At 38.4% G+C, this 24,063-nt stretch overlaps 1 protein-coding gene across 2 annotated transcripts in view; it reads right to left on the bottom strand.

Annotated features, from left to right (window-relative positions):
- PAPSS2 (3'-phosphoadenosine 5'-phosphosulfate synthase 2) overlaps positions 1–24,063 on the bottom strand; it is a 61,946-nt gene that overhangs the window by 20,084 nt on the left and 17,799 nt on the right. For both annotated transcript variants that reach the window (XM_063434122.1, XM_063434123.1), the window contains exons 2-4: positions 6,783–6,900; positions 6,050–6,285; positions 2,219–2,357 (exon numbers count right to left, since the gene is read on the bottom strand). In XM_063434122.1, coding sequence (XP_063290192.1) covers positions 2,219–2,357; positions 6,050–6,285; positions 6,783–6,900 — 493 coding nt within the window. The remainder of the gene's footprint in view (positions 1–2,218; positions 2,358–6,049; positions 6,286–6,782; positions 6,901–24,063) is intronic.

Here is a 24,063-nt window from a genome sequence, read left to right as displayed (position 1 = left end):
TGAAAGAGCATATAACAGTGGTGTGTTAGCTATACGGTTATAATCGTGGTCTTTTAGCTGTACAAATCTAATTGTGGTGTGTTAGCTATACGGTTCTAATCGTGGTGTGTTAGCAATACGGTTATAATCGTGGTCTTTTAGCTGTACAAATCTAATCGTGGTGTGTTAGCTATACGGTTCTAATCGTGGTGTGTTAGCTATACGGTTCTAATCGTGGTGTGTTAGCTATACGGTTCTAATCGTGGTGTGTTAGCTATACGGTTCTAATCGTGGTGTGTTAGCTATACGGTTCTAATCGTGGTGTGTTAGCTATACGGTTCTAATCGTGGTGTGTTAGCTATACATTGATCAGCCACAACAGTAAAACCACCTGCCTAGTATCGTGTAGGTTCCCCTCATGCTGCCAAAACAGTTCTGATGCATCAGGTCAGGTTTTGGACTTCACAAGACCTCTGAACATGTCCCGTGGTATCTGGCACCAAGACATTAGCAGCAGGTCCATGAAGTCCTGCTAGTTGCGAGGTGGGGCATCCATGGATCAGATTTGTTGTTCCAGCACATCCCACAAAAGTTCAGTCTGGGGAATTTTTAGGCCAAGGCAACACATTGAACGTTTGTCATGTTCTTCAAACCATTCCTGAACAAGTTTTGCAATGTGCATATCCTGCTGAAAGAGACCACCGCCATCAGGGAACACCATTGCCATGAAGGGGTGTAAGTGCATATACGCAGCAAACTGCCAACGCATTGTGTGTTCTGACACCTTTCTATCATGGCCAGCATTAAATGTCTCAGCAATTTGAGCTACAGTAACTCTTCTGTAAGATTGGCCGAGAACGGCTAATATCAACTAGCCTTGGGCACTCATGACACGGACACCTTTACACTGGTTGTCCTTTCTTGCATCCCTTTTGGTAGGTACTAACCACTGCATACCAGGAACACACACGAGACTTGCCATTTTGAAGATGCTCTGACCCAGTTGTCAAGCCATCACTATTTGGCACATATCATTTTGGCCCTTGTCAAAGTCACTTAGATAATTTCATTTGCCCATTTTTCCTGCTTCCAACACATGAAATTAAAGAACTGACTGTTGTTGCCATTGTAACAATATAGTCAATGTTATTCACTTCCCCTGTCAGTGGTTTTAATGTTGTGGCTGATGTACGTATGTTATGTTAGTTAAATGTTACAGTCGTTGTATGTTAGCTATATGCTTCCACTTGTGGTATGCTAGCTAAATGCTTACAATTATGATTTAAAAAAAATACTCACCCCATGTAAGTTTATTGTAGCAAATATCTTACATAGACTCACCCCAATAAACTACCTTTTAAGCCTTATAATGTTAGCTAGAAAATACTGCATGCCATTGGTGTAATTTAAATGCATCCCATTACAGCACACTTAAGAATAACATTATAGGTTTAAATAAATAAATCCATTGGCACCTAAAGGCTAAATCGGAGGGTGGGCTAAAGAGCTCACTGGGGAAGTTCTAGTAGAATGGTACAGGACACTGAATGTGGACGTGTCAGAACAGAGCTTTTAAAAATGGAATTTCAGTAAAGTAATGCCAGTCATTGTATGTCAGCTAGGAACTTCAATTTTTACGATTCTTCTAGTGGTGCCCAAGTACCGTGCTTTTACATACGTGTGTGTATATATATATATATATATATATATATATATATGTATATATATATATATATATATAGTAGTATAAATAGTATCAAGCACAAATCCTAGCACACATGTATGGTCTCAGCAAAGACTAGGTAAGCATTTTTTCTCATCTCCATCCAATATTTTTAAGCACTATTTTTCTCGTGTGAGTAGATTAGTCATTCCTGCAGATTTAAAATTCAATCTAAAATCCCTATTAAATACATATAGTGATGTCCCGAACAGTTCGCCAGGAACCGTTCGCCGGCGAACACAGCGTGTTCGGCCCGCCCCCTATTCGTCATGGAGGTGGGAGGGTCTGGGAGGGAGGGTCTGCTGCTGATTGGTTGGAATGTGTCTGCTGACTGTGAGGTACAGGGTCAAAGTTTACTCAATGATGACGAATAGGGGGCGGACCGAACATCGCGCGTGTTCACGACCGCGAACACGCTATGTTCGCTGGCGAACGGTTCCCGGCGACTGTTCGGGACATCACTAAATACATATATATATATAGATACCAATCACCACAACTACATTGGTAATCTACCTTTGATTTCTCCAGCTCTGGCCTTTTTGTATAGACCCTTTACATCTCTGCTTTCGCAAATATCCAGAGGGGCATCAACGAAGATTTCAAAGAATGGAAGGCCTACAGCATCGTGCACTTTACGCGCCTCTAGCCGATCCTACAAATTGAATAGTCAAAAATCACAAATTATATTTTCAAATTGAAAACTATATGCTCAGTGGATGTTCTCGGAATTGTGCATGACATACAGTGATGCAAATACAAATTAGGTTAAAAATAAATAAATAATAAAATAAAAATATAAACTGATTAGACATGTCATGTAAACTGGCATTCAACCCATCGGTCATTCGCAACAAGCAACTGAACTTGGATTTTATAGCCAAACAAACTTTTAAAAGTGGAAAAAACTTTTTCATATAACACACACATTCCTTCATTCGGTACTACGTGTAACATTTAACACACTGGTAACGCAATTCAAAACTATTTCATAAAACATTTATTTCCTGCACTTCAGTACTACATAGCCTGCAATATTTACAAGACTTTTAGAGCTTTTTCTGTGTTGAATAAATCCTAACTGGTTTTGTGACCTACAATACAGTACACAGATTTTATTCTAAAACACTCTTTTGCTATTATTTAACTATGACGCACTTTTTTTGTTACAAAATAAAGTATAATAAGTTATGCATAAGTGAATAGTCTCCTTCAGTATGGGGAGGTGTTTGTTTAACTTGTTAATGGCAGATGATGAACCAGAATTGACATATCATTGGATCCGCTCACCTGAAGATATTAAAGGGACACTATAGTCACCAGAACAACTACAGCTTGTTGTATTTATTCTGGTGAGTAGACTTTTTGCAGTAAACACTGTTTTTTCAGAGACCTAGGTATACCTCTACTGGCCACTCCTCATATGGCTACTAGAGGTGCTTCCTGGGGCAGTGCCACCCTCTACACGGAAACACTGACCTTTCCTCAGATATGCATTGATTCAAAGCATCTCTATGAAGAAATGCTGATTGGCCAGGGTTGTGTTTGGCTTTAGCTGGCTCTGCCCCTAATCTGCTGAGATCACATTCTGATGATGTCAACCAAGCAGGCAGATCGGGGCAAAGCCAGATTTTACTATAATTAAAGAGAAATGGGGAGAAGTGAAGGGAGGGTGGCGGGGGGGGGGGGGGGGGGCAGGAGGGCTAGGTGGTGCTTTTAAAACTATAGGATCAGAAATACATGTTTGTGCTCCTGACCCTATAATGTTCTTTTCCAGTGTCAAAGTGACTAGAAGGAGGTGGATTATAGAAAACCTCCCAATCATGCATCCCTGAAAGTCCCATCCCCAAAGCCACAACTACGCAGAATGATAACAGCTTTGACGCATTTGATCACTCTTCACAATAGTGTACTGACATTTTTTTTATTTTATTAATATTATTTTAAATGTAAGAAGAAAAAAATCCAATACAAATAATTCCTCCGCTAAACTATATTTTTTGTCGATTCCTACTATTTGTTTTAATTTTGTGATTATCTTGGTTTATAGTTGTTATCAGGAGTAGACATATTACATTATAAATTATATCAAGGATTGTATTTTATTTGTTTTTGTTTTCCAAAATAGATTTTTATTTTTTTTTACATTTACGTGTATTTTTTTTTTTAAGTAGGCAATAAGGTATAAAGAAAAATAAACTATTGGCGCCACATTTTATGAAATGCGAAACAGTATGCAAAGAAAAACTGGCTTCCAGTTGTTTATTTAGAGCAGATGTTTCGGTTTCCTAAATACGAAGTTCTCAACTGGGTGAAGATCGGATGGTGGGTCAGGGATGGCTGGATCCCAGGGGTAAAAGCAACAAGCTGCATAACAATCTCCCTGGACTTATAAAAGCAAAGCACAAAAATAAATAAATGATTTGTACACACTGTGGTCTATGTAATTGTTTCCATTCACCAGCAATAATGATCAATGAAACATGGATTTTCATGACAAATAAAAGCCAATTTATTCATTTAGGGGTCAATTCACAAAGAACCAGTGTACTGAATTGAAGCCCAATTTAAACATCTAGGGTAAAACAACGTCTTTGAAAAAGTCTCTGCTAAATGTAGTATAAGTGTCCTGCTTAGAGCAGATTATCAGAGATACAACATGTTAACATTTGTTAAAAATGATCAAACTCCACTTTGGTGAGTAACCCAGAAATACTTATTTACTGAACTGTAAAATACTTTAAATTGAAAATGGAAATGCAAAATTCAGTCTAATAAACAGCCAAGATGCGACCAATTGAATTAGACAAATTTTACAAAATCAGCCTTTTGGTCTATATTTTGAAGTTTGTTTTATAAAGGGGAACAACAAGCACCATAACCACTACAGCTGCTCCCTTTCTCTGCTACTAATGATGGAGAGCAGGTATTTCCTAAACAGGAATGCAATACAGGGCTTTGCTCATTGGCTGATAACTTTCAGCCAATCAGCTGACACACATGGTACACATGGAGAGCTAACAGAAGCTCACGCTAGGAATTTCTAGCTCTCTGGGATTAGTAGTTGGACCCCAGGTAAGAAGTCACATTTTTAAAATGTTTTGACTACTTACAATGGGGGAGGGGGACAACAGTACACTCCTGGCAACCTGAACCACTGTAGCGAGCTGTAACACACTATATTCCTCTGTTTATTGAAGAAATCCCAGAGTAGAATAAATATGAAATGTTTTTTTCCCCACTTTGACAAGAAACTTAGTGTATCTTTATCCACGGAATGTCAATGGACAAAGGTATTTCAAAACTAAGATTATCGATGATAGTGTTATCTGTTAATGAAATTGTAAAACGTACAGTTTGCATAAACATTATGCAGATATATACTATAGGAGTGGAGACAGAGGGGTTGAAGGTCACTGCTAATCTTCAATAGGTCTTTCAATCGATCAGAAGTCTGTTTAGTACACTTTTCATCTAATAAATGGTGATTCAGTATTGGAGACTCCCCTGTGTACACTTACCTCGTGGTATAAGGAAGTCTGTTTTTATTTATTTATTTATTTATTTATTTTAGATCCTGTGCCATTTTTTACATTTGCTGTAAGGGAGAAATGTAGAAAGAGGTGTCTTCTGATTTGTTATACCTCTATATTTTGGTGTCTATAGCAACAATCTGGTATGTTGCTATTCAAGCAAATTTTTGCTCTGGCATAAAATGATCTCAAGATTTATAATATATAAAATCTGTCTGGAAGAGAAAATGCAAAGAAAGACAAAACACTGGCAGAAAATATTAGAAAGAAATAAAGAATAATATATAGAGAACTATACAGAATTTAGAAATTAAGAATATAATACAGATTTTATATATTATTAATATTGGGTTAATTTTGTGCCTCAACAAAATTTTGCTTGAATAGCAACATACCACAATGTCGCTACAAATCGAAATTAAGGAATTTAAGTCAAAACACTTTTGGTTTGGCCCTTAGGCCCTGGCAATTCATTGCAAAGCCTCTAGGTCAAACCCTTAGTTTCCAGGCAGCATTTGGAAAGAGAGACTATTGGTTCTGGCACTTCTGTGTCTAAATCCACATGGTCCACCCAGTCTTGACCCACCTAGTCTTGACCCCAGCAGCATTCTTTACTCCATGACCACTTCATTACTACCCTTGAGGAAGAAGGTGCATTTCGTCTGATATAGGACCTTGGAAATTTTCTATGTATGAATATGCTAACGCTGTCCAAGGACAAAATTTACCAGGACTAGCTGATTTTCTTGAAATTATGGGATAGACCAATCAGTTTGACGTCAACAGATTATTGCGCCGAACAAACACTAGTTACCTTGGTATACGGCGAGATAAAGCTTGTGATGCAAACCAGGCCTGCATCTGCAAAGAGCTTTGCAACCTCAGCGATACGTCGGATGTTCTCTTCTCGGTCTTCATTGGAGAAACCCAGGTTCCTATTCAGACCATGCCGAATATTATCTCCATCCAGGGAGTAGCAGGGAATGGCATGTGTCACAAGGTACTCTTCCAAGGCAAAGCCCAGAGTGGTTTTACCAGCTCCTGACAAGCCTGTAACAAAACATAATACTATATTTTCCAAAATTCTGCAGCATTTAAAAAAAAAACTGATGATTTGCAAAGCAAAAACAAAACAAAACAGTGTGTGTGTTTGTATGAGTGTGTGTGTATATAATTATAAAAATCACAGAATTTCATAGCCCCAAGTTTTACCCTCGCCTTATCCACGAGGCATAGCATATTTCACAATTGTTGGTCACAAAACTGCCCTCGACTTATACATGCGATCGACTTATAGACAAGTATATACGGTACTTTAGCTTAAATATCACAAATTCAACTTTAATTCACTCAAAGCATAGTAACAGATCCCTAAAGCTGTCAATGTGTCTACTAACATTCTGTATATTTCATTTATCTGCATTTATTTGATTGATTACAAATGGATTATGACAAATGTGCAGATGTGAAATTTCCACATTCTCTATAAACTCTATATGTACATTAATCATTGCGATGATATTCACAGCATCATATACTTAGTGTACCTGTTAGCCAAACTGTGCAGCCACGGAAGCCTGCTCTGGTGCCCACAACCTGTCCTCTCTTGCTTCTGCTCACGTGGTGGGACTGATACACCACATTTGTAGACCTTTGTACATGACCCTGTATTAAACAGAAGGCAAAGTTTGTCAGAAGTAGGCTATTTGTGTGGCGTTGGTATAGTTGTCAAATATTAAACATAAGAAAGATTTTATATGTAAAGATCCTGATGAAAGCCACGGACGTTGGCTGAAACGTCGATCATATTTTAAGGAATGAAATAAAAGACCGTGAGTGCAAGCCTTTCTCTCAATATTTGTATATATATATATTCACACACACACATTATAAAAAAGATATGGTCAACAAATAGAAAGCAGTTTCTCCTCCAGTTCACTCTGTAATACTCTGAAGGCAAATGACCTTTGATATAAGTGTGTAAATTAATGGATGTGTGATGTAAGGCTATGGTAACAGGTGCTTACACGGATGAGCAGAGTTTATGCAAAGACGTATATCAGCATGTTATCTAAACTACATTGGCCTTGTAAACATTGTATTCAAAAAAGTCAAGGTGGCCAATCCTTTGTGGGTCAAGGGCAGCATCTGAGTTCATTGAACTGGTGTTACCATCATTCTAGAAAACACTGCTAACAAACCTAACAAAAGGCAATTTGAAGGACAAACTGATAATTAAAGTGAACTATCACTCTAAATTTTTGTTACATAAGGTAAATACAAAATTCGCAGAATATAATATTTCTATAGTAATCAAAGTTCTAGGAAACTAGGCTGTAGTAAGCACTTCAAGTGGAACGGCCTGTTCATAGGATTTGTAATATTTTCTTAACTTATCCCTTGTATTTAGCAAATATGTGTTTATGAGATGTGAAAAATAATATTACATGTAGAAATTCACTCTTTTTTTTTTATCTTGCAACTGGGCACCTCCATCTTAGCTTCCTGGCTATGCTTGGATTGAACTGGACCAAGATGGAATTTTTCAAATGTTAAATAGAAGTTTAATAGAAAATGAAGCATCATATGGAAATTAACAATTACAAATAAATAATAATAAAAACGTAACGCAACAAGGTTCCTGGGAGCTTGCATTGATCTACAATCTTTTTGATGATAAAGAATGCCCAGTATCATCAAAAGAACCCAGGATTAGCAAGATACAATAGAGTTATATATTAAAATTTATTTATATCTTTTATATGCATTGTTTGCTAGGCAATCATATATTAATCAGTAATAGATCATTTGTAGCCAGCAAGGAAAGGCCAACAAGGCCAACAAGGAAATGAACAACGAAGGTTTGTTTGAGCAGGACCCTAAACACCCTCTATTCACGTGCGTTCAACTTGTCTGTTAGTCCCCCTATTGCACGGTGCTGCAGAATTTGTTGGTGCTTTATAAATAATAATAATAATAGGCTCCCGCTATAAGAAAATATCTAAAGTTCAGACTCTGGTGACATCATAAAATTTGTTAATTAATGGGTAATTGGCAAAATAGAACCTCTGTTGTTGACCAGTAAGGGAACAATCTAGACATCACTGCTCCAAGGACAATCGATTCAAAACATTTTAGAAGGATAATGTTTAATATATTTGTTTCCAAAAAGTAATTACGGTATTCATTTTGTGCCAGATGTAAATCCAGTATATTTCTCAGTGAAAGACAGAAATAAATTAAATGGTGGCCTATATCTATGTCTATCATACTGTGTTTTAATTATCTTTGTATATACCTGGTTATTAGTAAAGCAAAAATATGAAAAACTACATTTTAAATTAGCAAATTGTAGGTATGATATAGATTGTAATCTACACAAATAACGGTTTTGTTTCAGGTTGCTTGATGGTCAGCATTTAATTACATTCCCCATGGTGCTTTGCCAGCCTAGGATTCAAAGCATCATGGGAGCGGTAGTTACATGATAGCGGGAGAGCTACCTGTTGTTCCTTACTTAGGAGTTCTGTATTGTTGGGCTCATTTTCATGTTGTTTTGGATGACATCTCAACATCCCCTAAACATTCAGGGTATCACAGTCAATAAACAAAATCTCTGGATCACAAATTGTCATTCATATTGATTTTATCACATTGTAGACTTTTGCCGAATCTATTAGTGTCAATTAATTATTAAGCACTTACAAGCTATATTATGGTTTGATTTAGTAACGATTACGAAAAATACACACTTTAGGGTTGCATTCATTGGCACAGTTTGAAGTTTGTATTTATTAACTGGCGTACTTATATCATCTGACGACCTAGCAACTAGTGGGTCAGCACTTCCAGATATTTCCCAGAAATGGTCAACAACTTCTACAAGTACCGCACACCAAGTCCAAAACATTATATTTTTGATTTGGTTTATATAAACATGACGACGCCTAGAATCAGGTTTTATTTAAAAATATAAATGCATTAAAACAAAATATTTTCATTCTAAACCCATTACTATTTCTTCATATTATGCTGTATTTTAAAAGTGTATGGTGATGACAGTAAAAAAAACAAAACAAAACTGCTGACTTCAGAGAACAGGGCATCACTTGGGTCATTTACATAAAATAACTTTAAAGAACATAAATATCCTTATGCTTTGATAAATAATTTGAGCTTTTATTCACAGTTCCATTAATACTTTGTTACATTTTTTTTTAATCAAGTTTTATTGAAACAAAAGCCTTTTTTGATATTCCAGAATATCCTATATACTGACCAGCCACAACATTAAAACCTCCTGCCTAATATCATTTAGAGTTCCCCTTGTGCTGCTGAAACATGTCTGATGCATTGAGGCATGGACTCCACAAGACCGCTGAACGTGTCCTGTGGTATCTGGCACCAGGACATTAGCAGCAGATCCTCCAAGCCCTGCAAGTTGCGAGGTGGGACCTCCATGGATAGTATTTGTTGCTCCAGCACATCCCATAGATGCTCAATTAGATTGAGATCTAGGGAATTTGGAGGCCAAGACAACACCATGAACTCTTTTGCATGTTCTTCAAAGCATCATAAAACTAACAATCTGCATCCCATGGATGTAAAAATGGGTTAAAGTTAGAATCTTTCAAAAACTGATAACATTTTTGAAGGTGATGACCTTTGAAAACTTTTTTTTTTCTATTCCAAATCCAATGGATGAACCGGGCAAGTCCGACAAATAAGTCATATCTCCTGCTTCACCTAAGCATAGAGATACTTCTAGCATTTTACAAATGCTGGGGTTTACATCTGTCATTCCTAATCTTTTTTGGACCAAGGCACACCTATTTTAATATTTTACCTTAATCAGCAGCTTATAAATGGTCATCATATTTTTGGGAAGATATGCGACGTATTGTGACTCTAAAGAACTAAAATAATACTGCTATAATTTGAACAATCGATGTGAGATAAGAATTTAAAACATAATTTTTTTTAAAAATTTGGGACGCAATCTTTTCACATGCCACCTAGGTCAATGACCTCTGGAACACATAAACACGTAATACGAAGCATAGTTAAAAAAAATTGTTATGTAAAAGGTGAACGATCAGTTAAGGATCCATATAAAATGTTATCTGAACCCTACTTTTCCCCTTGTAAATTGTACATCCAGCCCTTTGAGTTGCTCATCGAGATGTTTCTTAAAGGATTTAGGGCATTAACACAGAGTTCAATGATCTTATCATGATCGTAAACTCTGATCTGTGTGTGTGTACAGATCAATACAAAAATGAAAGTAGTGTACCGGTATGAAACGGATACTGGGAATACCTGTAAGAAGGTTTGGAAAATTAACTGAGATATCAATAGGAGGCTAAAAAATATGAAAACAAAAAAGGATTTATTGTATATTATTAAAAATTGCAAAAAATTGTGGGGGGGGGGAGGGAATGGTAATACAAACTGACAAGATGTATCAAATATGTAAAGAAATAACATTCATCTAAGGTCAGTTCATAACAGTTGCTAACAATAAACTGATTTAAGGAAAGTACGCTAATGTGCTATACTCAGATCAGATATATCGGACGATCAGATGGCGATTGGTATCAATAATATTGAACAATCTCTGGTCAGTCCGTAGCCAATGCGGATAGTAAGCTTGTTGGGTAGAACACATTAATGTACTGAGTTCAGGGAATAAAGCAGAAATGCAATGAATCCTGGTGCTGCAGCCCGCCTGTACCTGCAAGGGCACCTACAGACAGCCCGGTAGTTGAAAAAATATATACTTAGAAAAGTATTAAATCATAGCTAAATATATATAAAGCCCACCTCTGAATGCTGAAGCGGAGGCTAAATGATAATGCAGACTACCAAGATGTATCAAATGTGTCACAAAGTTAAATAGCGATAAATATCATATTGGAGGCTGATAGTGGCATTTATCTCAGGTCTGTTCGTGACAATTACTAACAGTCAGCTAACCAGGGAAAGCATGCTAATATGCTATATACAGATACAATATACCGGACGATCAGTTAGCGATAAATATAAATAGTATTAAATAATCTCTGGTAAGTCCGTAGCTAATGTTAGTAGTAAACTTGCTGCATAGAGCACACTGATGTAATATATTCGAAGAATAGCGCAAGGATGCAGTAAATCCTAATGTTGAAAAAGAAAAAGAAAGATATGCTGATCTATAAGGTAGTAAAATAAATAGCCCGTCCGTGCCTTCGAGAGCACCTACAGCCAACCCGATTATCCCAGTGGAATAGAGAAAGATAAAGTGCAAACTTAGAAAATATTACTTATATGAATGAATCAAGCGGCATGATAAATCCCTTGACGCGCGCGTTTCACCCAACCAGGCTCGTCAGAAGGGAACCAGTCGGTGTGAGACACTCTGTTTAAAAAGGGAGATATTCTCTCCTGATATGTCAGTGACGAATGAATCTAATTCGTCAGTGTTATAAAACGTCATGATGAGTTGACTCCTGATTGGTCAGTGACGAATGAATCTGATTCGTCCATGTTACAAAGACGTCATGATAGTGATTGAACATATGTACTGGCTGATTAACCCTTCTTGTGCCAGATAAAAACAATACCCATGATAGGGGTAATTAGAACCAAATTAACTTAATTATTACACAGAGGATCATGCAAAAAAATTATATTTATGATGTTCTTGAATAAAGATGATGGTAACTAATAAGTGATATGTAATGTCAAAAAGAAAGAACAAAAGACGTCATGATAGTGATTGAACAAATGTACTGGCTGATTAACCCTTCTTGTGCCAGATAAAGACAATACCCATGATAGGGGTAATTAGAACCAAAGATTAACGTTATTATTGCACAGAGGATCATGCAAAAAGATTATGTTTATGATGTTCTTGAATAAAAATGATGGTAATTGATAAGTAGGATGTAATGTCAAAGAGAAAGAACAAAAAGAATAATATCATTATTGAGGAATAGAATTTGTTAACAATTCATATTCAGATATAAGATACAATCATATAAGACAGGCAAAAATGTTGCTGCAAAAACCACAGAGAAGACAATTTATGGTGTTTAAATTAATAAGAGATAAGGATTCATTAATGCAAAGTGGTTATTAACCCCTTAAGGACACATGACATGTGTGACATGTCATGATACCCTTTTATTCCAGAAGTTTGGTCCTTAAGGGGTTAAACAAAAAAAATAAAAAATAATAATATGAATGGTATGAATGAGCTCGATATGGATGGTAAATGCAAGCTCAAATACTGAAAGGGAATATATTGTTATGGACCAGGGTAAGAAGACACTGGCAAATAATAGCTAACAGAAATATAAACCTAAAATAAATATACTTGACTAATTGAAAAAAATTACACAGAGAATGAATAATAAAAGAGGGGGGATGAGAGTGGTTGATACTCTCGTGCGTCTTGTAAATTAAGGCAACAAACTTCATTTGGGGAAAAACCAGATTAAATTGATAAGTATGTGTAGCAAGAAGGAAAAAATGTGAATAAAGGGGGGGCTGGGGGGGTTATAAATCCCTCCTTAGTAGTAGTCTGTATTATTGGTGAATTCATTTATGGATAAAGGGAGTTTAAACCATTCGGAGTTAAGGTTTTGAAATAGTAGATCCATCTGGATTCCTTCATTAGCAACATTTTATTGTAATTACCTTTGCTAGAGTTCATAGATAATTTTTCTATGGCTTGGAAGGTAAGGTTGGTAGGATCCCCCCTGTGGTGTAGCCTTACATGATTGCCGACTGGAGTGGAAATTTTTAAAGTAGTGATAGAACAGATATGTTGAAGAATCCTCCTTTTGAATGGTTGATATGTTTTGCCAATGTATTGGATCTTACAACTGCAGGTTATCAGACAAATGATTTTTGTAGAACTGCAGTTGATGAATTCCTTGACTTGGTACTCTTTTGATGTTATCGTACTCACAACTGATTTAGATGGTAGAATGTATTTACAGGCCTTACAATGGCCGCATTGATAGACCCCTGCTATCGGAGTTAACCATGTTGGATTAGGGGTACTGGGTTCGATGTGACTATGGACTAGATAATCTATTTTTGGGAAGATATGCGACGTATTGTGACTCTAAAGAACTAAAATAATACGGCTATAATTTGAACAATCGACATGAGATAAGAATTTAAAACAGAATATTTTTTAAAAATTTGGGACGCAATCTTTTCACATGCCACCTAGGTCAATGACCTCTGGAACACATAAACACGTAATACGAAGCATAGTTAAAAAAAATTGTTAAGTAAAAGGTGAACGATCTGTTAAGGATCCATATAAAATGTTATCTGAACCCTACTTTTCCCCTTGTAAATTGTACATCCAGCCCTTTGAGTTGCTCATCGAGATGTTTCTTAAAGGATTTAGGGCATTAACACAGAGTTCAATGATCTTATCACGATCGTAAACTCTGATCTGTGTGTGTGTACAGATCAGAAGTTACCAATCAGTTCCTCGACCTGGGGCAAAGTGCAAACTGATGGCATTATGAGTGCTGTAAATGGAAACACACTATGTTGTGCATCTAAGAGAATTCTGCTTTTGTTACAAATATATATACATATATACATATATATATATATATATATATATTAGAAGGTTGAAAATCTCCCCTTCAGGGAAGGGAATTCATCTTTGTAGACAAGGGACTCATCCCACCTCCTCTAGACTGTAAGCTCGTTTGAGCAGGGTCCTCAACTACCTATTGTTCCTGTTACAATTTGTTATTGTCTCATTTGGTAAATTCCCCTTTTATTGTAAAGCTCTGCGGAATAAGCTGGAGCTATATAAATATCAATAATAATAATAATTTTCCATTACTTCCTTCAGAACAGTCAGTTTTACATCCATAGATATTGACCAACTACACCTCCCCCTTGATGCTGTGCTATTCTTGGCTGGAAAGGAATTGTAAGATTTTCCCCCTCCATCCCCCCCATTATAAACGAATGTGTATTTAAGTAAACATGCTGCATTTTTCTATTTTTTCAACTCCAAATTTTTTTCTTCAATTTTTAAATATGGTGGCATGACAAAAAAGTACAGAGCAAAAGAAAATGGTTCTAATTTAGACCATGTGCATTGACCGAATAAAGAGACTCATAAAAAATTGTGATAGCATTGTTAAGCAAAAGGTTTTCACAAGTGAATCTTCACCTTTACATTCAGGTAAAAGGGTGGCAGTAAAACACAAGTGTGACCCAAAATGTTTAAGTTCAATGGCCTTCACATGAAAAGGAAGAATTCCAACGTAGTGAGAGTTAGCAATATGTTAATAAAGGTCATTCAACCAAAACATTTTAGATTTACAGACTGATGAAAAAAAATAAAAAATCACACTTATTGATGCATTAGAATGTTCTTGTGAAGTTCTCCTGCTGGAGCAAGGTGATGCACTGTGTACTGAATTGCATTTGTACATTCACCTGAACACATCCCTTTGTCACAAGTCCAAACATGAGATTCTAACGAACAAGGTTATTCACGCTCTTAATCAATCTCCTACTTACTATCTGTACCCATCTAATTTGATTTAAAAAATTCCCAAAACAAAGTTTTTTGGTTCAGCAAGATACAACAAAGTTAAAGTGCCAACGTTGGCCTCGATTTAATATTTTTGGATAAACTTTTCATATTATTTAAATATTAGATAAACGTTGAAAATGATGTAATATTTTAATATTTATTTATATATGAACATATTTGTTATATATATATATATGATATATTTTATGAATTATTAATATATTTAAAAATATAATTTTAGTTTATCCAACAACATTAAATAATTAAGAGCTTATCTAAAAATATTGAATCGAGGTCGTTATTATTAGACCATTATCAATTATAGGATAAAATGTGTAGAAAGAAAAGTTGGAGGAGCAGTTCATCAAAAAAAATAAACAGAGGGGGGGCGGGGCCTGACAGCCAAGATGGCCAGACGTGCTCCCTGAGAGCTCTGGCCACGGAGGGCAAACAACCGACAATCCTGTCCAAACCACCCGTACAAGCGACACACGGGGCTTAAAAACAGATGCAGGACCACACGGAGAATCAAATGATGTCCGCCATGCACCACTATGCACAACGGGCACTCAACCTGGCCATGCGGCCTACATTGGAACAGAGCCTGGGGCCTGGAGGAGACGGACAAGCTTACAAGCGAACACTAAAGACAGCCCTGCTACCCCCCCCCCCTCTGGACCGGCGGGGGTCATCCCGGTCCTCGCTGGGGACGACTACCCCCACAAAGCGACCTGTACAAGCAACTATACCCACATCACAAAAGGCCGTCGGGGACCCAATCAAGACGGCGACACAGCAGCGCCATGCGCCAAGAAGCACCCTCGCTAAGCCGCCCAAGAACACCCTGGAGCTCTTTACCAGGCTACGCAACAGCGGGTGGACACAACGCCATATTAACGGCTGGTCCCTCAACCTACTTATGAGGTCAATGGCGGCACGGATCCGACCGGCAACCCGGCGATATCTGGGCTGTTACTTACCACGAGCCCGCAAGATGGCTTCCAGTCGAAGACAGAGCCGGGGAGAATTCAGGCGGGAAACAGCGACATCCCACTCAGACCCTGGAACTTGGCCTTTCAACCGACCGGAACGAGTCCACTGAACCCACGAGACCCACTGACCGCTCAGCGACATGGCGAACCACCACGACCTATCCGCACGAGGCACAACCTTACACCCTACCGAAAAGCACAACCGCACCCAGCACCCGGATGGACCTTGTCCCCACAGCAAGGAGACACCTAGAGATACCAACCGCAAGGAGAGCAGAATGGCCATTACGCCACCACGGGATAAGCCCCGCCACCCGGGGTACACAAGGAGGCCCGGGAAGCAACGGAGGAGCCCCTGAGGCACTCTTGGCCCGTGACACCACAGCTCTATGGGACCTTCCGGTCTGTGCCATGCCACTACCGGCTAAAGGAGTTGGCTGAACGTCGCTGCCACACTGCGGCTTGGACTGTTACCCCAACACGTTCTTGCTGCATGAATGGACTCTGTCTCGCATCACCACCCAGCCTTGTCTCTCTGTGATAAATGGTATCTGAACTAGGGACTTACAAATGTGTAATGAGGCAGAGGCATTAATGACTTTTATCTTAGCCCTCGTTCCTCCTATTATACTGGTTGTTACTTATACTGCTGGTCCCTCTTACATTGCTGATGGGGTGCCCAGAAGCCCAATTCATATAGGCTCCCACACATACAGCCTGTGGTACCATCTACAGGTGACCCACCATATAGTAGGTACGGGTGGCCTTAACATGTCAATCTGTAGTGCCCAGCATATTTCTAACGGCAGACATACTCCACAGGCCCACAGCCTGTATTGCCCCCTTGCACAACACACCTTTATATAGATCATACGCAAATGCTACTCACGGTTCAGTCCTCCTCGTTTTTGGTTTTTTTTTTTCTTTTTTTTAACTTGCCCTCGAAAGTGCTGGCATTCATGACACAGGGGTCAGCCCTAACTTTATTAGTTCAACGAGATTAATCCACAGGGTGAGCTGTGTTTTATTGTTTATTACTGCAAGATATAAGCTTACGATTCAACTTAATTTACATATGTTAAACCTGTCTAATTCTATATATACTGTTGAAGCGTTGGACCCCAATATGTTATCATCCAAAACTAAAAATGTGCTGTATACTCCTATGCCACGTTATGTTATAACTGTTTATTACATTACTGCTTGGAACTGCTATTGTGGCTGACCAAGCCTATTGTTATACCACGCACAACAAAAATAAAGAATTAAAAAAATAAAATAAAAAATAAACAGAGAATGATACATTGTTTATTAGAAAGAGGATTTTGGTTGTACGCGCGTGACTTCTTTTTGGTATGTATAAAATTAAACTCTTAAAAGAACGCGCAAGCCTTAGTATAACAAACATGTATTTCTAATGCTATACTGTCCTATTTCCTAGTTCGATTCAGGTCACCCCTATTAAACTGTAAAAAATTAAGATAAAAAAAGGATTTACTTTTCTTTTTTTCTAGCACTCATCCTCCTGTTACGTCATCATGGAGACATCACTTCCTCGATGAGGAGAACATGCACAGCAAGCTCTGCATCCAGTCAAATGCTTCTCACAGGGAAGCATTGAATCCACTGCTTCCCTATGAGCTGCATTTGTTGACATAGAACTTTACACGGCTGATTGAACATCGGGAATTGCAGAGGAAGTACCACTAGATGTGTGTTTAACCCTGTAATGTAAACAGTGTAGTTTGTCAAGAAAAAAAAACGGACATCTTTTTCATTGCAGGGTTAAAACTACAGGTTCACTGCACCTAGACCACCTTGTTGAGATGTAGTGATCTACCTAAATGTTGTGGTCTTTAAAGACCAAAATTATGCCAATCATGTCAAGATATAAACAGACCTGTCTTGTCCTTGCTCCTTATACGATTAAATGGAAACAAAAATGGGGACAGACAACATAATTGCATTCCTTGGATGTCACCTGTCATAGCTAATAGCATCTCTATATGAAGAAGAATTGAGAACGTTTGTAAAATATGTCCCACTGATATCAGATCTTCCATACAACACAGTTCAGGATTTGCAGAGGGATCATGTGTGGGAGTCTGTGCAGACAATGCATGAACTTTGACAGGTTTTGTGAGTAGTCAAACAGGTTCCTGACCGCTCTACAGTTTCAATGGCACTGACAATAAATTAACCCCAATGGAAACAAAGTCTACGATGGTGAGAACCATCCTTGTAAGTGTAAGTGCAAGTGTAAGTGATATTCATATTGAATACATCTAAGATATCCAGTTTGTATCAATTTTTTATTATCACTTTATGGTGAATCACACGTTTTTTTTCCTTTTGTTTTTTTCTTTTCTTTCATTATTATATTGTGAGTGTCTATAAGGGAACACTTTAAAAACCCTAGGAATTCTGTGTAATATAGCACCACAGTTAACTTTTTGTTCTTTCTATACAATGGTGAGAACACCTTGTCAAGTCACCAATCAAAAATGTCACGCAAGCTTGACTCAAGGCATAAAAGGTGATTCAGAGGCATAAACACATTTTGGAATTGTGTTAAAACCCGTGTAGCAATTAATGGGACACTATAGTCACCAGAACAGCTACAGAGCTTACTGCAGTTCTTCTTGTGAGTATAGTCAGTGCAGGCTTTTTAACGTAAACACTGTCTTTTCAGAGAAAAGGCAGTGTTTACATTACAGCCTAGGGACACCTGCACTGGTCACTTCTCAGATGGCTACAAGAGGTGCAGCACTGAGGTTCAGTGTCTCCACTCTGCATGGAGATGCTGAACTTTCCCCATAGAGATGCATTGATTCAGTGCATCTCTATAAGGAGCTGTTGATTGGCCAAGACGATGTTTGGCTCTTCCTCCTCAGCCTGCCTCCTTGGCAAAGATCATCAGAACAGACAATCTCAGCCAATCCAATGCTTTCTAATGGGAAAATCTGATGAGTTCAGCCAAGGAGGTGAATCAGGGGTGGGGCCATACGCAAGATGTTCTCTTTGGTGCTGGAAAAAGGTAAGTAAATCACCTTTCTAACCTGGATGTATGGGGAATTCCAACCCAGTCAAGAGATATACTAAAACAAAGCACCAGAACTGAAGAGGGCTGCAAGAAGAAGATGGTGGAGCCTGCAAGGAACAGGTTCAGGTAAGTAAATACCACCTTTCCTCGATGTCACCCTTGGTGTCTTTGGGAATTTCCCAGTGTCGCTTTAACAAAATTCTGTTGGAAACTTTAGGCCTATATAGCCATTTTGCAAAAGACCATTTTTCCTAACTGTTAAATTATAACTCGTGTATTAGTGCACAGGTAGGCAACCTTTTAGCAATACTGTGCCAAAACAGGATGTTGAAGTCCCTTAACGTGCCAGTCCTATTTTATTTTTTTAAACTGAGGTGTGTGTTCTGCTTGTGTTATCCATGGGTGCCTCAGTTGCTTTGTAGGGTTGTATTTGTGTGTATGTGGGCTGTTATATAGTATGTGTTCACGAGTAGTTTGTGGTTTTGTGAATGATACCTATGAACATGGGCTGTTTATGGGACCTGTTTGTGGAATTGTGTGTCTGAAGTAGTTTTCTGTGCATGTAGATTGTTAGTGGTTTTATGTTTGTGGTCACTGTGTGTGTTTGTGCCGTTTGTATTATTTGTATGAGGGGGAGGCTTATTTTGCAGTTTGGTGAACATCTATCAGTGTGGGTGGGTTTCCTGGAATCCAATGGGGATGGAGCTGGCCAGGTACAGGTCAAGGACACGAGCTGCAATAGCATATTAATGCTACATACAGCAGAAAAACTATTGTCGCATGTTGGCCTTCCATTTAATTTCCGGGTTCAGAAACACCTGGTGGATTTAGAAATCCTGATTACCTATCATAATGTGGAATGGAACACACAGATCAAACTTTGCGGTTACAAGTCAATGAAAGTTCTATTAATCCCTATTTCTATTATGGAATGCAAAGAATGCTGACAACACATTATTTACCAGGATGTCAAGATACCAACAGCAAAGCAGATTCCCAGGATCTCATTACAGGAACACAAGCTGCCTTTTCATTAGCACAGGTGGCCTGGTAAAATGATTTGGTCAGTGATTGAGCTGCCTGGGCTCAGGTAACTATGTCTCTCTCACAGCGGATTAGCAAGGAGAAATGAATTTTATTACTTTATTTTGCTCTTTCCTTACTGTTCTAATTAAAAACAGGTTCTGAAGGATCTAGATAATTATAATCAAGGGGACCACCAGCACTTTATTTTTTTTTTTTAAAAGGTCAGTAAGGGGTCCTGAGTGTGTAAGGGAAGCATGGTGTGTTTCTGTGTGTGTGTAGGATTCACTGTATGTTTCGGTGTGTGAGTAGGGATGCATTGTATGTTTATGTGTGTTTCTGTGTATGTGTGTAGTGTGAAAGAGAGGGTTTGCGGCTCCTTTATGTGTATTTCCCCTCCCACCCACAGGTTCCTCTGTGCGTCTCCCTCCTGACACCCTCTGTGTGTTCCTTAGTGCTCTCCCCTGCTCCCCTGTTCCTTAGTGATCTCCACTGCTCCTTAGTGCTCTCCCCTGCCCCCTTTCCCTTAGAGAGACCCCCTCCCCCAAGTGGTGTCTCCCCTCTCCCCTGGTGGTCTCCCCCCTCCCTTGTGTGCCTCCTACCTTCCTGTGTAGTTGGCAGGTGGGCGAAGACCGTGGTACAGGAGCTTTTGTTTCCTTTAACCGGCTGGACGGACAGGAAGTGCTCACTGAGAAAGTACTTCCTGTAAGTCCGGCCGGGTACAGGAAGCTCCTGTACCACGGTCCACGCTACTCAGAGTAGCTGTGTGCTTCCCTCCTGCTGGGTCACTCATATCCTGCGCCCCCAGAGCTGGTGCGCCCTAAAATATGCCCCGGCCCTGGTGTCACCCACTCCTGATGCACACCCTGGTTATGTCCGTCCCCTTGTGACGCCACTGGAATTATCTAGTTATTTAGTATTCTAAAGCCATGATCAGTAAAACAGACCAGGAAGCAGAGTATCTACTGAAAGCACTGCATGTCACTAACACAAATCGATAAGTTCTTACAAAATGAAACAGAACTCTGTAAGACCCTTAGTTACTGGGTAACAAACTCACGTGTTCTTAAAGAAAAAAAGAAATCTGTTTAATTTGATCAATAAGTAAGATAGCCAGGGAGAAATAACACTCCATAGAATTTAATATGCACTTTTTTCCCATTGCTAGATACACCCCTGGAAACTCTGTTCTGAACGTCAATTCTGTGTATAAAATGCGTCTGTTAACGCGCACTGCATGCTTCCATCGGATGTATGTAACTTCACTTTTGCAGTCAGAGCCTGTTTTAAAAATCAATAACGGTCACATGGGAATCCTGTAATACAGATGATTTCCTTAATTAAAAATGCCAAACTTTAACTGGATACACACGGAACAAATTTAGTAAAAGGCAAAGACAAAAAAAAATCACATGTTTTGTGCAGGCAAACTTACAGAAACCCAGATAATGGAGTTAACTCTTAATGTCATAGAATTGGCTATAAAATCTTACAAATCCCACTGTTTTGTAATGATAGCTTCTACTACATTTGGCAGCACTCTGCCTGAAACTTTGGAATTTGTAAGTAAAAAAGCTGAAATTTTGGACCAACCAGTCACATATTTCAAGCCATTCAATAGCATCTGTAGTGAAAAGCCAAAGTACCCTCACATTCATTTGAAACAGGCATCACGAACCGGGATTTTGCTGAACTACAATTCCCATAACCATATCCCACAACTCCAATATGCAGAGAATCGGGACACCTCTAAGAGGGGGTAAATGGGGTGGGCCAGTGATGCAATTGTGTCATTGGCTTTATCCATAGAGGGTGGGTCTATCCACAAAGGGGGCTGGTCCACGCAATTAGCTGGCAGGTCACCCTGGTGTGATTGCACATCAGGTGGCCTGTAAATCCCACAGGCCAGCCAACTAATGGCAGCCTCTGCAGGGAGCATTGTTTTAAGTGTTGCAGAGTCCTTGTGCCCTGAGCATAGAGCACGCCTGCTTAATGCCCTATTCTTGTTGGTACCCTCAAAGCCATGGAACAGGGCGTGGAAATCGTGACTTTCCTGCCAAAATTGGGACTTTAGGTGGCATGCTCGATTCACTAGCCATCTATTGCACTCAAAGAATTCTGACAATTGTAAGCCATTAAAATCTGAGGTTTGGAATTCTTGATTTGGAAGTCATCTTGCTCCATTTGGTAAACAAAGGCCACTGTGATTGTAGTCTGGATTTTAGCCTACGAGTGACATAAATGATCTCTCAGATAGTTTTAGCTATTCCTCAAGATCCAATCAGATTTAATTAAATAAACCACCCCAGAGCTCCTACAAAATGCAATTAATTTAACCGGAGCAATCACTACCATGAATTTAGGATTTGCCAAGACATATATTATACATACATAGAAACAATCCATTTTCATCTCACTTTATATTTATAGCAATGTGATCACTCAGCGGACGAATGTACCAGCTGATATATCCTAAAAATAGCAGTTTTGATTTCCTATAGATCCACCCCAACCTTTCATCATTCGGAGCTTGAAGCGACTTCAATGATAACTAATAATTAGAAGTTCCTGGGGCAGAATTACCTAGACCAGTTATTCAATACGATGTATGCAGATAAAATGCATGAATCAAAGTTGAACTACAGTCAGCCGAGCACAATGAAGGGCTCATTGAGAACATTCTTCATTCCCTGCGTGATCTGGTAACAATTAGAATTCATTTGACCATTTTAGAATGCGCTCTAACTAACTTATGTCCTATTGATTCCACAGTACCATGTCAATGCTTGCAAGGAGAACATGGGGCGAAACATTCAGTAAACAGGGAAATGTTATGTCCTAACAGAGTACTCGAAAAAAAACCAAAAAAATGGGTTTACCAATATTTTCAAACGTATTTCTGCCCATGTTTGTCAATTATGCCATAGATATCCATTTTGAGAATAAATCCCAGGGGTTTCCAAATTAATCTGCACTTTCTCAATTCAACAATTAAACTACATGTATTTGCATACTTGGCAAGTACAATCATTTAAACGTAATCCGATGTTATCCTTTAACACTCAGCTTTACACATGAACAAATTACCTTCTATGTAAGGTCATGGTGAATCAAATTATCACACGTCTGGTACTGACATTTTAATGGAGAAGAAGATCTTCTGGGGCTAAAAAGTCCAGATCTACCATTCCCATCTGGCAACATATTATACATATTGATATTGATCAGCACTAGGAAAGTACTGCCCTGCAGTATGTAGAATTCAAAGTTGTTAATCAGAGATGAAAAGTACTTCCTTGTTGCACTGAGAGATCACATGCTGCTGGGAAGTGCTTTTCATGTACTGACCCTTACGTTTATGTAACATCTGTTCTCTGGAAAACATAGCGGATCTGGTAACCCAAACTGAGTCACTCCATATGGATAAAATTGTATTGTACACACAGACAGACAGATATATATATATATATATATATATATATATATAGATAGACAGATAGATAGATAGATAGATATATATATATATATATAGACAGACAGACAGACAGACAGACAGACAGACAGACAGACAGACAGACAGACAGACAGACAGACAGACAGACAGACAGACAGATAGATAGATAGATAGATAGATAGATAGATAGATAGATAGAAAAATAGACAAACAAACAGATAGAGACAGACAGACAAATAGATAGATAGATGCTCCCTTGACAAAGGCTCTGTAGCCGAAACGTTGTTTTTTTTTTCTTTGGATTGACTCTGTCCCTGCTTCTCACTTATCTTGGTATGGTTTTTTGCATTTTTTTATATGTTTGGGTTTTGTTTATACTTTATACTATAGTGGTCTGTTTGTATGATATTTCTGTCATTTATATACCACGCATTGCGTGTTCATATGTGTCTGTATACATATGTTGTTTTGGTAAATGCTTTATTATAGCATGACTTTGTATTTCTGTGGATACTATTTAAAGAGACAGACCCAACCAAAGTATATACCCATGTAAATAAAATGTATTCATTTCATATATAAAAAAAAAAAAAATTGTATTGTACAACATGAATAATGCTTCGCTAGCAATCTATTTTTTCCATTAATTTTGGGGTTGCCAAACTGGTAGGAAGTCTAAGTTGGTTTAGTGGAGATAGATGACTTTTGAGCACTTTCGTATGGCCAAATCCTGCTTAACTGTACAATAATT

This window comes from Pelobates fuscus, chromosome 10, assembly GCF_036172605.1.
Source record: "Pelobates fuscus isolate aPelFus1 chromosome 10, aPelFus1.pri, whole genome shotgun sequence".
NCBI lineage: Eukaryota > Metazoa > Chordata > Amphibia > Anura > Pelobatidae > Pelobates > Pelobates fuscus.
The sequence above is the reverse complement of the archived record's forward strand: the minus strand, read 5'-3'. Positions and strand labels throughout refer to the sequence as shown.